General features: G+C 34.9%; 1 protein-coding gene across 1 annotated transcript in view; it reads right to left on the reverse strand.

Moving 5' to 3' along the window:
• Positions 1-277: 277 nt before the first annotated feature.
• The window catches only part of DUS2 (dihydrouridine synthase 2), a 24,256-nt gene continuing 6,667 nt past the window's right edge, over positions 278-17,866 (reverse strand). Inside the window, exons 6-14 of the mRNA XM_009586875.1 lie at positions 14,600-14,665; positions 11,062-11,132; positions 10,497-10,583; positions 7,872-8,040; positions 6,791-6,912; positions 3,987-4,130; positions 2,710-2,797; positions 2,005-2,078; positions 278-778 (exon numbers count right to left, since the gene is read on the reverse strand). Coding sequence (XP_009585170.1) covers positions 541-778; positions 2,005-2,078; positions 2,710-2,797; positions 3,987-4,130; positions 6,791-6,912; positions 7,872-8,040; positions 10,497-10,583; positions 11,062-11,132; positions 14,600-14,665 — 1,059 coding nt within the window. The 3' untranslated portion in view covers positions 278-540. The remainder of the gene's footprint in view (positions 779-2,004; positions 2,079-2,709; positions 2,798-3,986; positions 4,131-6,790; positions 6,913-7,871; positions 8,041-10,496; positions 10,584-11,061; positions 11,133-14,599; positions 14,666-17,866) is intronic.

Below are 17,866 nucleotides of genomic sequence, written 5' to 3' on the forward strand. Positions count from 1 at the left end.
TTCATGCTTAGTGTTATAATTTCTAAGTCGTCCTCACTGCAAAAAACTTCCTTGATACATGATGGACGTAAATAAAGCTTGCAAGACATGCATAAAACTCATTTGACAAAACCATGTCTACTTAGCTACTAATATTTTCCTACACTAATTTTTCTGATTAACTACATAGTTCCATAATGAATCCATCTGCTTATGGATGATGTATTCATACATCTTTTACCAGCACACTGTAGACTTCTTAAAAAATAAAAAACAAGTAATAAAACCAATGACAAAATTGCTTTGAAAATATCTGATGTTTTAAAAAATTTATTGTTTGGGATAATCTTCTCAATGTTCTTTAAAATCAAGTTGCTAATTTATCCTGTCTGAAAGGCACCATAGGAACAGTGAGTGGTGAACAGTAAACATCTCATTGGCATTTTTCACAACTGGGGAATTTATCTGTCTCCAAGAGAATCCAAATGAAATGTGAAGAGCAAGATATACAAATAGGAGCTAATTTGTAGCTGCATAGGCGTGAAACCTCTAATTTCCATGCTATCGTGGCATCTTAGGCACATTCATGTCAGAATTTTCTTCAATAAAATTAGCTTTTTTATGGGAAGGTTCAGCAAGCTCTTCTCCGTGGTCTCTGTTATTCAAGCGCTCCTGGTCTTCCCTCTTGCGTTTGTTAATCAGGTGATTTTCTCCCTCACACAGCTTTCCCTCTGGGACACCCAATGTTCTCAGACAGACAATAGCTGCAGCCTGTTCTGCTAGTTTCTTTGACTTGTCCCTGAAGAGCAAGCAGACAGAGCACAGGTGAAAGTACAAACTGAAGACTCTACACTGCCAAAAGACAAATCAACTTCCTGTCTCTGATGCAACATCATGAAATAAACAGCATTTGTAGTCATCTCACAGCAGAAGAACAAAACAGGTCAGTTCCAGAAATTATTTGAATCTTGCTAGGTGTCAATGTTGATGCATCACTCCTGATGTAATATTCCTAGAAAATCTGCTTCTATCAGGTCTTGTGTCTCAAACACTCTTCATTTCAAAGGTACGACGTCAACATGTGTTTGGCCCAAGTGGTTGCAATCCTCGAAGTTAACATTTACAAATATGATCACTAAACAAAACTGAGTTTTGAAGGATCACTTTCTTGAAAGACACTCAGGCCCAAATATAATCACTGGTAGGCGTACAAATTCATTGATGCTGACAAAAGCAGGAACTGTTCCATAATAACAAAAATTCTGTCATTTCCGAGAGAGACTGCAGATTACACATTTGTGAAATTCAGTATTTGAAAACATTTTCTTCTCAAAGTTTCGTATTAGCTGAGCTTAACTTCCTAAAGTCTCTGAACAGGAATGCTGCAAACACCAGTAATTGTTGTGTGCATTTGTCCTCTTTAAAGTGTTCAATGCTGAGCTCTAGCTTTGCAGTTAAATCAAGTTCAGCTTAGGTGCAAAGTCAACGCCAGTATTAATAGATGACTGTGTAAAATACCATCTGAAACTTCAGAGCAGCCCTAGATGTAGCTGTTGATTAACTGTGATCCCTGAGATGATCTAAACTGTCTAAACTGTCCTCTGCTTCACTATATAGAGACACTTAATCCTGACTTGTTACCGAGAATGGATCTGCTTTAGTGGCTGAAGACATTACCTCCTCCGACGTTCCCCTCTGCCTCCCTTGGTTAGTTTCCGAACTCTTCACAGACACAACTGAACCAAGTCACCTATTTGCTCCCCTTCCAATACAATTTGTGGACTAAGTGAATTAAAATCTGTAACGGTTTACTTGATTGTGTTAAAGCTTACTTCCTCTTGTCACATTCAATTCTCAGAAATTTTTAATCCTTTCTCCCTCCCAGAGGTAGCTTTAGAAGGTAACTTTTAGTTGACTTCATGAAAGTCAACTGCAATAAACTGGAGTACCCTTTCATTGCAAGTTTCAAGCAACATTTCAGAAACAATTACAATATAGCTGCAAAAAACATTAAGAATAGCTTACCACAGAGTTGATCTGTATTTTTGCTCAGCTACTGTCACTACTGAACAGAATAATCTATCCAGTGGTCTTTGAACCTGGAGGAAAAAAGAATTAAAAGGGAGGGGGGTGTCAAAAAACAGTCATGTCATTTACAGAACAAACAACATTGTCAAGGTTTTTTGTTAGTCTTGTCTTTACACCACAATCAAGTAACACCTTTAAAATTACTGTAATTCACACCACAAATTTAACCTTGCATATTTAAGATTAAAAAATAAGAAATTGTCCAAACTGCAAATATTTTTGCTTTACAAAAAACCCAATCAAATAATGTCCCCACCCAACCAAGCAGTTGCTCCTGTCCAGTATAGTTCCTACCTATAACAGTGTGCAACAACAAAGAAAACATTCTGAATCCAAATTCTTTACTTAACAGAAGAAGTAAAAGGCAGTCGATCGTGGACTCCTACGTAATGACCTGTAGTTACAGCAACTTCTTTCACACGTGAATCAAAACCAGACTGAAGGCCTGGCTTTTAAATTTTTATTTTCTAATAAAATAAGCTGCTATTTTCATAAATATGTGTATTACCATTTCTGAAGCTGCTTATTCGAGAGCTATGCCAGACTGGGAAGCTGAATTTCTCACTACTTTGAGTCCTAAAATACTTAATTTCATAGACAAGGCAGCGGAAGAGGTTTGAAAGGGTTTCTTTATTGACTCACAGTTTCATAAACAGGCTGAGGATGCTTTTCTTTCCTACACCATTCCAGAAGATACATTTTTGGAGTAATCTGTGGTGGATATTCTCGCCTAGACAGAAAAATTTGTGGTCAACAACTGTGCACAGAGTTTACTTACTAAACAGATCTATTTTAAAACAGATAGTGCTGCTTATTATATTACTTCTACGAGTTATTTTTTGTGGTTTAGTTTTACAGCTCAAATTACGAGAAAAATTCTGCTTCCTTAGATAATTCAAGTAATATGTCTGACATAACATCTAAAATAAAATCTAAACTTTTCTATTAATTCTTCCCAAACATTCACATCCAATAGTAATACAGCTAGAGAAAAGATATTTACCAGAAGGGAGATTCTAACTAAATATACGACACAGAATAGAGATACGGTTTGGCACTGCTTATTATAAGCAACAATATAAGATTAAACACTAGAAGAAAGAAAAGAAGCTGCTTCTGTTGTGAGACAGTAGAGTTAACAAATAAAAAAGGGAAGGAAAGCTACTGACATGGAATTACAGCCCCTTGTACTTGGCAGAAACAAGAAATACTGTAAAACCACTATATTCAATCCTCAGGGAGTCAGGTAATATATCCTGTAAATATTAAAGGATTATGACTGGATTTGAGGAACATTTTATATCACACTCTTCTTGAGCTGTTTGATAGACTTAATAGCCAACATAGTAAAAATAGCAAACATGGGTATAACATGGAAAGTAACAGCAATTTTATAGGTTTCATAGATTATAATAAAAAATAATATTGTGCATAACTCCATTAATTAGTTTTTCAAAGAATACCTTATGAGTGGAACACATTTAGAATACTGCAGATAAGCACATATGTTATCTGCTTAGAGCATTACAAAACTTGTGCAGGACTTCTTATAGAAAAACTATTGTGTTTTAGTTAAATTTCACCAAAAAACCTGAACTCTATATCTTTGTACACTACATTCTTCTACGTACAGATGTTTGGATTTTTTTTAAAAATCACTCAGCACTTTTAGTAAGTTAACTGAGAGAATTAAGCAGTCTCAGGAAGCCTGGAACTAAAGAACATCTTGCAACATCCAAATAGCACAGGAAGAGTGGTGATGCTAGTGATTTTGTAATGATGTACACAAATTGCTTCATAAAAATTCACTCAGTAAGCACTGTTATGCAAATTGTTATTTTCAAAAAACTGTAAGGCACTGTCAAATTCACAGTTTTTATTTATAGATGCAAGATAGTGAAAAAAATGTGCATGCTTACTTGTCAAATCTAACAGCCATTTTTATTACATCTGGATCTTCCATTTGGTCATCTTCATCCTGTGTCGCAGTTTCTAAAGATGTTTTCTTTGCTTCGAAAATAGCTGTTGTTTCTTCATAGAAGTCAGACATTTCAAAGACTTCACTATTCAAACAGAATTCCTTTGTATTAGAGATCAGCTTATAAATTTTTGTATCACATCATGATAGAGAAAAGTAAGTACAGAAATCAATTGTGTTGAAATAGAATATATATGTGCAGAGAATCACATGGAAGTGCGGCTGTATTCTGCACAGTGACATTATATTGTTTCTTTTTCAATTCTTATCAGACACTGTTGAGCTATAAGTAGAAAAAGAATGTTCTCATTTCCAGCACTATATAATCAACTTGCAGCCTGAAAATCCAGGCAGAATCAATCAGAAATACAGGTCCTGCGATATCCAAGCTATTAGCTCAATTAATAACTTGCAGCTGGATGAATCAGCAAAGAACATCTCCGAGTGACTACTGGTGCATCAGCTCCACAAGGGCAATATAAGCGAAAAGTAGGAAACAGATTCTTCTTCTAATTTTAGTATTTAAAAATACTATAAGCAATAAACACTATAACATCCAAATACCTCAAAATCTCAGATTTTCTGACTCCAGAGTATTATTCACAAGCCCCAATACAAGGGAGGAAGCAACTAGGATTTGGGTCAAAGGCAAGAGCCTCAAATCCTTTTAAATTTCAGATCCATGGCAGGCTGCATCTACTCTGAAAAACTGAGACTATTCATTTTCTGCAGATGATAACAATAAAACCTGCAGCATAAGAAAACTTTTACTTTCGGATTGTTAGAATGCTCATTGGTATGAGGCTGTTCAATGACAAAATGAGTTCTGGCCACAAAGCCACCTCCAGTGCTCTAAGTGGAAAAGCAATGAAGCTGAATAACACTAACTGATGCTTCTAAGAGAAGACAACTTATTATGTACTGTTATGTAAATTTTTTTGAATGAAATGCAGCAGTCTGCTCTCTTGCATTCAGTACTGAGGTTAAAACCTCGAATGGCTGTAACAAGCCATCACCACCAGGAGGCAGCAGCATCAAGAAACATTTTTGTCTGAAGATGTATAGGTGCATTTTAAATAACTGAACGTTCTTCAGTTATCTGGACATTAAAAAGGCTGTTTAGAACAGTGGTTAAAAGACTGAGTCTGCTGATAGAAAGCGGTTTTATAAGTTTTCAAGAGGCTCGCTCTCTGTCCCTCTCTCATGCACACACTCTGCTTAAGCCAATTTTGAAATTGGTATGGCATCACATAAAACCAAAAGTTTTACACTAGATCTCTATCCAGTGTTTATGTGTATAAACTGTGACTCTTCTAATTACCTGTTTAAAGGCTTGACTCTTACTTACAATTTCTTTTCTTTACATACTATGCATTACTATTCATTCAGTAGAGAAACACCATTACCCTTTTGGCTAACATTTATTTCAAGTTGTAAAATATTGTTTCAGTTTCGATCTATATTGTATCTCTTCTAACCAAACTGGAAAACTATAAGCAAAATAGATAATAAGTTACTATACTAAAAATCGTCCAACTATTTACATTGCAAAAATGAAAAGTAACTTGCAAAATATAAGTGTTGTTCATGGGTTCCACTGCTCCTTTATGATTAATGAAGGCTAGCTCCTTTTATATATAAAATACAAATTCCCCTCATTGTATTGTAATGTAATAATCATGGACAGCAGTGTTTACAGAGAGCCAAAATTGGTAAATTGCAATAAACTGGCAAAAGGATTGCAGGCATTTCCATTCATTTTGAACATGAACAGAATGCTGATTAGGGCTTGCTAGAAAACAGTAACTCCATTTGCAAAATATTTCAAGCTTTCAACATTTCTATCCATTTTCATACATGTAAGATACCAGTTTCAGACTGTTTATTTTATAAAAACAAAGAGACTCTCTTCCCCTCCATTCCATCAGAAGGATAGTTATAGCACACAACATGGATATGACCCATGCAAGCTCAGACCTTTATTTTGTAAAGTTTTGGGATAGGTCCAAACCTGAATTCCCCTCCATTCTGTGTGAATTCTTTAATCACATGTCTATTTTATGGTTTCTCTCAAATTTTTCCTTCCTCCTTTTCTGTCTCCAGACAGAGAAATTTCATCCAGACTGTTTCAGATGTCCAGGATGAAGACATCCATTAAAGCTACTGTATTTCCTCAAAAAGACTGTCATCAATCATTAGCATATTTCAGGTATGAAAAGCAGCACAAAATAAATACATTTATGTATCATATAAGCAACCTTCACACATTGTTTTGAATTTATCTCTAAGTGTTCATTTAAAAAACCATCTTGTCATAAAAATTCCAGTAACACTAAAAACCCCACATGCAAAAGGGAAGTTAAAATTAAAAAAAATCTCTGGAAGAAGACAAGCTCCACACTATTAACCTCCAGGGTACCACTAGGGAATGCTGAAACTTTTCTTCATCAGTTAATGCAAATATTGGATAAATGCCTGTCACTCAGTGAAGCACCACTCAGATTAGTATGTTTATTATATAGACAGTTTTAGGGTTAAAGCTTTAACACCTGAGCATGGAGGAAACCTGGAAAAGTTTACTGTATTATTCCACATCTCACTAACTGCTCTTTTTTTTTCCTCTTCTTTTCTTTTTTTTCCCCAACTTCTTCTGAAGGTATGAAATGCCAGACAGTGCTACAGACAGAGAAGTGGTTTGCAAGTTTGACAGAGAGTACAGTTCCTACTTCTGAAGTATACGCTTACCAGATCTCCTGTGTGGACTGTGCAGCATGCAGCTTCTTACCCTGAGTAGTTTCCAACTGTTCTCTTAACATCTGACACAAACAGTATTTTGTGTTGGTATAGTGATTATCATATCTCACCGCCTGGAGAAGAGAGACAAAGTATATAAAAACATACCAAACAAATTTATCTTATATAATGCTCATGTCTCTTGATGAATTTCAAAATCCTTTTTGAAAGGCAAACCACAATGTACAGTTTTCTCAATAACATATTCAAGACTACTCATGAATGTGAGTATAATCTGATTATTTTGGCATGCTCTCATGAACAGAAGTTCAACTTATTCATATACTGATGAAGAAAGAGTTGATCAGTCTACATAACTGACTAGCAATGCAGTGATATTTTAGTAAGCAACTAGTTAACGGCAGTCCAAATTTTCAAAAACCAAAAAATTTTGAATTGATGACATGATCAAAGCCACAGATTTCTGATTAATTTCCTATTATATCATTAAAATTGTGTATTTTGAATAACAGATAAAATTTTATAGATGACTCAGCTAATGGAGCTATAGATATACAGCATTACTTTATTGGCAAATCATTCCATTTGCTTCCCTGCTGTTAAAAATTCTTGACAGTATTTGTGAAAAGCAACTAATTTCTGAAAATGAATCTAGCAGTAACTGAGTATTTAATATTCCTTCACTTTTTTGTTCAATATTATTTGTACTACTGTAACATCAAGAGACTTGGCCTACGTATCATTAGCTTTTCAAATTCCTAGACATTTTAAGATAGCCTTGTAAGCCTCATAAATTTTCCCAAGAAACTAGGGCTAAAAAGCTTGGTACGCAAGAAAAGAATGACCAGGAAAAAGTGTTTTCTGAATACAGATTTCTGAAAATTTTTTCTGAACAAAATAAAACAGAGGAAGCAGTGGTTGATTTGCAAGACTCATGTCATAGGCAGTATTTTAAAATATCCTCAGCACCTAAGTCTTTGAAATCAAGAGGAGTTAAAATACTGTAGTTAAAGATTTGGATTAACAATTCTACACAATGTTAACTATGAGTAAGATCTTCCAAAAAACATACATATTTGATGTAATCTTGCATGACTTCCTTCAAGGGGAAAAGGCCCTCTTTTCTGAAGATAGATGGGTTCCACATGGCAGCACGAGCTATCATTACTGATGAGGCAGCTGTTGCTTTCTGGAAGGTCTCAATGTCCATATATTCTTTGATGAAGTCATGAGATCCTCCACTAAAAATTAACATCACTGTTATAATCGTGAAAGTTTTATTTGCTATTACTTGTACTTTAACACAGCCTTGTATATTCAATGTCCTATTACATTATTAATGGTGGCAGAGTCTATTTAGGATATTATCTCAAATCTAAGAGAATAAATGGGTCTGAGAGTTTTATTAGCAATGTCTCATTAAAACACTGATTACATATAATATTTTTAATTATCTGCATACTCCTCTTAAAAATAGAAGACTGTTTTTATGAAGAAAGAATACAGTTTGTGTTTTACACAAACTCTGTGCTTTCACACAGTTCTTAATGGATAAGCTTCACAAAGACTCACTTCCATGTTGTTTGAAAAATGATACCTTGTAATTGCTTATTCTGTAACCTTCAACTGCATACTAATTGTGTTGGCACAAGTGATACTGAAAACAAAGTTAAGTATGGACAGCATCATTCCATTTTCACTCAGGCACTAACATATGGAGAGTAACTACAAGTTGTACTTCCGGATTAGTCACAAAGCACTTTAAAGTTAAAAGAAGGTTGCACTGCTTCTATTGTACTGCCTCTGCTTTCAAGTCAGCAAGTCAGACGTGTTAGTAAGCAAAAAGAACACTTAAAACACCTTTTCTTTCTCTTAAAGCTTCCCTTCACAACATCTTTTAAATGTAAAATAAAAGTTGGACTTTTGAACTATAAAGTAAGAGTAGGATCTTTATCCCTTCAAAAGTAAAAACACTGTCAAATTCAAAATAAAAACTATAGAACGATAAATTACTTTAAAACCAGACATTTATATTGTGAAGACAGCACAAGCAAGCTTCCTGCACTTATGAAAGATTATTCCATAAACACAGTACCATTCTAGAAAACATAGTACCAATTCAAGTTTTCTTGGGTTTTTTGGGGTTTGGTTTTGTTGTTTTGGGGGGTTTTGGTTGTTGTTGTTGTTTTGGGGGAGGGGGGGTTTGGTTTTGTGTGGGGTTTTTTTTTTTTTTTGGCGCCAGTCTACTTCCTTTTATTCATTCCTGTATATTTCCTGACCAAGCTTGAGGTACAAGTGGTTAAAATTCTCAAAATACTAGCCAAATAAGTTACAGCAGGGATCAAGTATCATGGATCAAATATATTTAATAAGCAGGATTCCAAGTTGCACATTTCATTTCTTTGGAGACGGAAAAGTTTCACTAAGTGAATTTAAAACAAAGATCATACCCTTTTCAGAGAAACACTAAAAAAAATAGGATTGTTAAGGTTAGTTCAGCATGTTGGGACACTTACAGAGAAGTAAATTGATATAGGGATTAATTAGAAGCAATTTATCAACAAGAAACTTCTGATATTTTTGTATCTTAATTGCACACTTCTGTATCATAGAAATTACTCACACAGAGCTGACATTTCTATGACACGCATAAAATCTAACAAAAATTGTTAGCCTCATCTTTTACCTAGGCAAACAAAGACTTCATGGCAATGCACAATGTGAATTTTGCTTGGCTTTTTAATTCCATATTGTTTAAAAAATTATTCTGAAAACTAGAAAGGGCGTGAACCACCAAAAAGTAGATCAACAAAGGTTATCAGCATGGAATATTTCCTCTGTCCAGTACAGAAATAGGTTTTCTAACTGCAAAATTTGTGACTTTCAATGTATTTTCTACACAGAAATGTGAACAGGAAAACAGTTCTCAAACTCCCAATCCAAGTATATGGTTTGCAGAGATGCTGCTTTTCCATGAAAACTCAAGATCAATGACGAGAGAACTTCATTTAAGGACATGGCTTCTCTGGCCAAGGATATTCTACTGCCACTTATAAAGAGGTGAAACATTTAAAGATGTTGGTCAGGCAGATCATATACAATTCAGGACAGTTTGATACTTTTCATTACCTCCAAAATTGCTCTTAAAACTTACCTGCTTGTAGCTAAACTTTTCTAAGACTGGGTTTCTTATTTTGCTATCATACAGTTATTGCAGGATCTATCAATACAAGCGAACAGATTCAGTGGGGTGTGTCTGTATGTCTAGAAACCAAGGAGGTCTTAGGGAAAATGTGAGGCCACAGAATATAACACTGTTTTTGAGCAGTGGGACAGGTGATCTCTAGCGTGCGAGTGTCCAAGATACACAGTGGTAGGGTTATAACCAGTCACTGCACAGGGCTTAAAAGCCTAGAGAATTCAACTGCTGGATGCAATCAGAAACAACTTGCATAGGATAGATTGTGACATACACAAGCAATACTTCCTGAAAAATACACGGAATTTTTAAACTAAATACTGAGGTATGGTGATACTTCATAGGGCCAGCTTCTGTCACTGCTATCTCTCTTCAGATTTGATCTTCGGTAACAGGTAACATTGTATTCGCCGTACATGAAGGATCTTCTTCCTGCACTTGCAAATCTTAAGTTAGGTACAGGCATCTTGCAATAATGAGCTAATTAGTCCAACGTACTTTGCTATTACTGGAATGGAGACTGCTTCAGATATGGCTTTGATCACATCACAGTGGACAGGGTGCTGAGGCCTCTCCTCCTTCTTCCTTTCCAACAAACAAAAAAAGACAAGACCAAAGGTTAAAGATTTCCTATGGAATTTGTAGATACCTGAATCACAGCAGAGATGCCTCAAGGATTATTGGGACATACTTATTTCTGCTTATTTACTTCATATATTTGATGTAATTTTCCTTTTTTTTTTTTTTAAACGTAAGAGAATTATTTCATATCAAATACACTTTAAAACATTGTTACTGTAATTCCATATCCAGATAAGTAGCATTTTTTAGACACAGAGTATGCAAGACAATTTTAGTTTTATTTGGTCTTTGAGACAAAAATTTTAGAAAAACAGCAGCAAGTGGTTCATTCCCTAATCACTGGCCTGATTTTCTACACCACCAATTTAGTTAACAGTTGAAATCAGAACCACATATTTCATGTAGAGTATACCCTAGTCATCTCTTACTGTGCTACATTCACCAAAAAAATCTAAGTCTCTCTTGCCTAAAATTGATTTACCTTCCATGGACTGCAATGGCAGCAATACCAGTTTTTTCTATTCTCTTTACCAGATTCACAGTATCCTCAACCTGAGGGATAAGAGAGAATGACATAATTTTAGTTCAAAGAAAAAAGGAATAACTATCATGTGATCATTGTACAAACAAACATTGGAAGTCTTTTCTTTCATCAAGAGGGATATGATTCTTGTATTTCAACACTAGCTCCCAACATGCATAACCATTTAATAGATACTTCAATTAAAGAACTACATATTACGGCAAAAATAATAATCCATTGTCAACACTTCCTTGACATTATAGATTGCAAACTTTCTCAACCCAGGTAACACAATACTCTGTAATAGGAGAATATTTTCCAACAGGTTTTTAGACTGTCATTTGAAAATGATACAAAACACTTGATTAGCAAGTCCTCTCTAACGACTATGCTGTAAATTGTAACTAAAATGCATCTTAATAAGAGGATGCCTTCTGAAATCAACGTAACATGCTATCACACATCTATAAATATTCCTCTTGGATGTGTCTTTAAAAAGTTAACTGATAGTAAAAAATTCTAATGCTATTTGTACATGACCAGTGAATCAAAAGATACAGGGGAAAAAGGGAAAGCTCCCAGTATATCTTCAAAGAGGTAAGATGCTGTTAAAAGGCAGAAAGAAATTTGACACGCTGCTGGATTAGCCTGTCTTATGCAGCTTTGGGGAATGGGAGAATGAAAAAAAGCTAAGGCCAATTTTCTTTTCAAAAGCTGGAGAATGATCTGTGGCTCATCACAAAAATAGCACATTCAGTCTTTGAAAAATGCAACATCTACCAGCTGGCACAGACATAGAGACAGAAGCTCACCTGCTGTTCTGATGGATGACATGTTATGCAAAAGCAGCTTGAAACAAAAAGGAAAAGGCTCTAGGATAGTTGTAGAAAATAGAAAGGAGAGGTGCCAGTTCTTTGATTTAATACTTCAGTACTTCAAAACCAAAATGATCTTACACAGAGTTACTGATTCTTTTCACACAGACTTCAATTGTTCATTTAATCATTTTAAATGCACATGTAAGTGACTTTTGAACAACAGCTAGCTCAGTTACAGTTCATCCATCTACAGAAATATCCATCCAGATCATATGCAATCATGGTATCTAGGCAGGTAATTAAATACACATTTGCAAAATAATCAGTCATTAAAAGAGAAGGCACATCATCTCCTGGAGATTTAAAAATATGTAGGGAATTCAACTGGGGGAAAAAAAAAAAAATCCAGTAAGGAAACTACATCAGCTGTAAAAAAAGAAAAGAGAACCTATGCATTTTCACTATTTCACTTTCTTAATAACTAAATTTTACAAAAATACTGACAGAACAAAATGTAACAGCTTTAGCAATGTAACAGTCTCACCACAATTTTTTTGAAATTAATGATTGTACCCAAGATTCTATCCACAAAAAAAGTCATTCTAATTGCAGTGAAGATGTTGCTTTTGAGAAGGAAGATTATGAACCTCTTTGTATAAGCTAGCACTTTCAGTGCTTCAATCTATCGAAGAGTTTCTAAAAAGGCTGCAGAAGTTGTTTTTAATTTGGGTATCATTTGTAGTATTTATTGCTGTCATTGCACGTACAGTAAATCAGGAGTCAAGTTAATGCAAAATTTCCTTGCGGTGTAGAATGAGGAGTTCATAGAGCACAGGCAGTTTCTTTTGTAAACACAATTTCATTGGTAAAATCTTCATTGTTAACATGAATGTTGGAAGCTGGAGAATTAATATTAGGGCTTGGTCTTCCCCTCTTGAAGTTTAAACTTCAAGCAGAGTGTCAAGAAATTCAAAGTTCATCACACTGTGCTTATGTACACATGATGTTACTCTCAATTCCACGTTTGGCAGTTGTCTTCTAAAATTAGAGTGCATTTTTTCTTTTAATTTTCATTCAGTGCTTATCCACCAGCAAAAGCTTTGGAATTAACTCAGTGGGTTACAATAAATGGACTAAAATACTTTTTTAACAGAAGTATCCATATTTGCAGTTCAGTGGAATAAAACCATGTGTAAACATCTAATTTTTAGTATTTTTTGACTTCTTAAATTAGAGAGGAGAAACAAAGTTTGGCATCTGATGTGAGCAGCCAGAAAGGCGAGCTGGTTGGAAGGGGAAAATTACCGAACAGAAGAAAGTATCTTCTGAAAAATACTGAGAGAGAAAATGCCTGCCAGCGTGAAAACCATTAGCCTGGGAACTAGGCCTGTGAACCAGAAGCATCCCTGATAAGTGCAGCTGGGTACCTCGAAACCAGAGTCATCCTGAGATACCATCAGTAAGTGCAAAACTAAGGAACTGTATCAGCAACTTATTACCTGAAAAGGTAAAAAAATAGTCTGGAAAAAAGGGAAAACATCCTGAGAAAGAAAGAATCTGTAACTGCCATTGGCTGTTCTAACTGCAAGAACAGGAAAAGTCTGGAAAAAATAAAAATTGGTCTGAAAGAACAGTAAACAATCACCTATTGGCTGCCCCAGGTGAAAAACAGGAATTAACAGCATCTACTGGCTGCTTGAGGGGTGGTGTCCTCCACCCTCCTGTCTCTATGACATAAAAATGACTTAATTTTTATCCAAAATGGAGCTCCTCTCTCTCTGAGAGCTTCCCATGCTGCACATACTTTTCCTTTTCCTAAACAGGTTGAACTCTCCACACAAACTTTCTACGAGATCTTGGACTCTTGCCAGGGATGCCTGGCAGACGCCAAACTCCACGACACAGACCATCTTTGGAGTGAGTCTCTGTCCGTTGTTTTACTGGCCCCCCTCTGGGCCTACTTTTGGGGTTGGTTCAGTTTGTTTTCCTACTTCTGCGATGGTTGGGTCCCCTTCCGGGATCAATTTGTCTTTCCGTCTGGGATGGTTTGGCCCCCTTCTGAGATCTGTTTAATGCACTTGATACCAGTATTATTACTATGAACAGACATATATATATGCACATAAGTAATCTATCATAAGTATATCTGCTGTTATATTATTGATAAACTTGCTTCACTAGTGATAAGTTTGTAGTAACTTGTAATAGTATATCCTACTTGGTTGTTGCTGTTATTGATTGTTGCTATAATTGATTGCTGCCATATTAATCATTGCTGTTATACTATTGATTGGTGCTACCAATAATTTGTAATAGCTTGAGATAGATATACCTATATCTATATCTTGCTTTATTAATCATAGGTATTTTGCTATGGTGATTTTTGTGGTATTTGTGGTAAACTGTAATAAAATTGAGAAATTTAGAGGATAAAAGCCTCTGTATCCTTGTGTACCACGGAATCCCACGAACCCACAATTACGATCGCTATACAGCCACAGCTCTGATAACCCTTCAGGTCATGACAGCATCCCGAGCAGAAACTATAATTCCAAGTGCCATTTCACAATAACAGGTCTAAAATGCCAATATATTAGAAAGCCATATATTCTAATTGATTTTAAATCACTGAATTAAATAACAACTAAACACTTTAGCATAATGATTTATGTTCTTACTGAGGGCAAAATGCGGATTTTGCAGGTTACTGGTTTACAGATCCCTTTAACAAGGGTAGTCAATATCTGGAAAAAAAAAAGACAAAACCGTGATCACAACAGTGACATTAATAAAGCTCTCCTCCTTTCTCTCTTGAAGATACAAAGAAATTAGAACAATGTAACATTAGTTACTGTTCCTCTGTAAAGAATCTTATATACTAGACGAACACATGCAGTCTGTAATTGAGTATATAATTTTATCCGATAGATATACAAACCTAGTTCCAGTCTAAGCCATTTTTATTGCCACTTCTTTTTTGATTTTAACTGGACTTTTACAGAGCAATTAACTGCTGCTGGAGTTTCAACACTGCTTTTAATATGAAGTGACCAGTAAACTCTGATCATTTCAAAATAAAGTGCAAAGGTTTTTCTTTTCATGCAACTGTTTTCACAATCTTCTTATATTCAAGTTGTGAGTTTCTTATGAAAACTAAATGTAAGTATTCCCTAAAAAGAGATTTTTTTTTTTTTTTAAAGAGAAGAAAGCCTTCAAAATGGAAAAACATGAGAGGAAAATATCAAGCAACGTCTTCTAAAAGAAAACAAAAATTGTAAACTGAATTCCATGCTTAACACAAAGCATATTTTATTCATTAAAACAAACTCAGAATAAGCAGACAAATGAGAGCAGTTACTTTAACCATTTAAGAACTGAGCTAGAGAAAGAATCTCCTTTTCACAGGTTGAATTTAAGTCCAACAGACCGTATTTAAAAGGGCCATGTAATGGCCTATACATGTTTAAATCACTGTATGACTATACAATAAATGGTACCAGAAATCCAATAGCTTTATTAGAAAAATACTTGTTTTTCAACTTTTTTTTTTTTTTGAGATATTATCATGCATGTTATTCTGAGTACACTTCCCTCGCATAAAATGGCTGGAACTGCAGATAAATGATTTCTTTCAGAGTTGTGTATACTATGAAAGTTGAATTTTTTTTAATGTTACTGAACTTATTAGGTTCCTAATACAGAAATAAGCTGTTATAGCTAGCGCTCACAAATTCTTAGAACAGCTGGCAAGTAATTATGTCACCTTGCACTGTCTACTCAAATCTTTCCTCAGTAGTGTTCTCTCAAATAAAACAGTAAGAGCCAAGAAAATGATCTAAAAAACCCCCTCAAGTATTTTTAATTTTTTTTTTTTGCATATAAATCAAACTGAAATGACATAATTTTCCAAACATCATCACTATAATATTTTTCTTACAATAGCATCATAAGCAAACCTTGTAAGTTTTCAGTGTCAGCCTCATTAAGGATTCCAATGTGAGAACCAAATCCTACACTTTTTATCATATGGAAAGCTTGATTTGGAGCTGTAATTTCAGATGTCTTTTGCAGGCTATAAGTTTACTTATCCCTTTGCAGTTGGCTAAGAGTAACTTTCATGCCTAAGATTTTGCTGCCTACTAACATCTTAAATTGAAAAGAACAATTCCAAATTTTTGAACATCAAGTTTCCTGTTCTTCTGAAGATCAAAACAAAATGGTTGTAGAGGGGAAGGGAAACTATTAGCAATCATATTTACAACTGTTTCTCATTGCTATGAGAAATATTTTTGCCAGATTTACTTCTAGCCTGCTAAACATTTCCCTCTCAATTCCCACACCTAAATTTTTTTCTTTCAGCCTTCATCATCTCATGCTTCATAAATTACAATTTAATTCTGGATAGTATCACTCACCTTACCTAACTCATAGAACACCGTACAGACCTCAAAAAATTGCGTTCTGGTTCCAGTTCTGTTGCCTGTATTTGCAGAAAGCTGACTTTCTGCAGATAACAAGAGTTACCTGATTCTGCTTTCTCTTTTGAAAAATCAAGACTGATACCAACCTTCTCTAAAAATATTTTTAAATCAAGACAGGATCACTTGTACTTTTGCTTTTCCCATCAGCTAATGAAAGAGAGTAATAGGTCCAGTCTATTCCATTTAAACTCTTGCTTTGGCACCATTAATAATGCTTCCAGTTGCTGAGTGGTCGGTTTGTACAGCTTGGCTAACACAGTGGCTCTTGACACCAAGAGATTCTTACATTTGGCAAAAGGCTAACACTCCATCATGGTTATAACTTTGATGACATGCCCTTCTAATGGCATGTCCTCAGAGAATGAAATAAATTACGCAGAACAACCTGTTTTCATGTCTGAGCTTACAAAGAATAGTAACTAAGCAATGGATCAGTTTGTTGAAACTGTAGAGTTCCAACTAGCCTACAAAGCTGAATGGTGTTGTCACAATAAGAGGAAGGATTTACAAAAGAAAGACTGACTCAACATCCATTTGAGACAGAAGGAAAAGGCATGAACTGCAGGGATCAGAACGAGACTGGCTATCATTCAGAAAAAGTCATGCAGATGAGTGAAGAGAGACTGGTTTCTTCAAAAGACTGATCTACATCAAAGAACCCTTAAAACAAGGAACACTCAAAAGCCACATGGAAAAAGGCAGAGCAATGCTTTCGGTATTTTTGTTTTGTCCAGATCTGCGTATTTTTCATAGTACAAGAAACAAAGAATAACTACCTTGAAACATTTGACACTGTGTACCACGATTCAGTTATTAGTGAGAGGTGAACTGTAAACTAGAATTGCCCTCAGGAACTCTGAAGGATATAGTGAGTGACTAAAAGCTAAGGGGAAGCAAGACAAAGTTCACAGTCAACTTATCTGAACTATGAAGAATCAGGTCTTTAAACAGAAAGAAAATAAAAGAACTATATGCTAAGAACATTCCTGGAAACCCAGAGCAATGTCTGGACTCCATTTAATCTCAGGAAGCTTAGAAGTCCTCAGGGGAAAAAAAAAAAAACCTACAAGAAAACAAAAAAACATATTACATATCTATCTATATTACATACAGATAGATGTATATATATTTTTTTCATATAGGTTCATCCAGGGTTTTTTTTATATATCTATGTAAAAGAATATATACACACAAATATATACATACATATGTATGAATCATTTTCAAACTGGTTCACATAGGGTTTTATATAGATTTACAGAGATATGCACGTAAAACTCCTCCCCCTGCAAATACAGCACCACATTGTGAAAGTTTTAACACTGAAAAGGAAGAAGGTAGCAATTTTATAGTCCAGACAATGACAAGGAGAACTAAATCACGATTATTTATCCATAACCTTAATTTCAGTATTCAAAATTGATTATTCCACTCTAGCTTTTACAAATTTGTCTTCTAGGCATT

The sequence above is a fragment of the Fulmarus glacialis genome, unplaced genomic scaffold (assembly GCF_000690835.1).
Source record: "Fulmarus glacialis isolate BGI_N327 unplaced genomic scaffold, ASM69083v1 scaffold2311, whole genome shotgun sequence".
NCBI classification, from domain to species: domain Eukaryota; kingdom Metazoa; phylum Chordata; class Aves; order Procellariiformes; family Procellariidae; genus Fulmarus; species Fulmarus glacialis.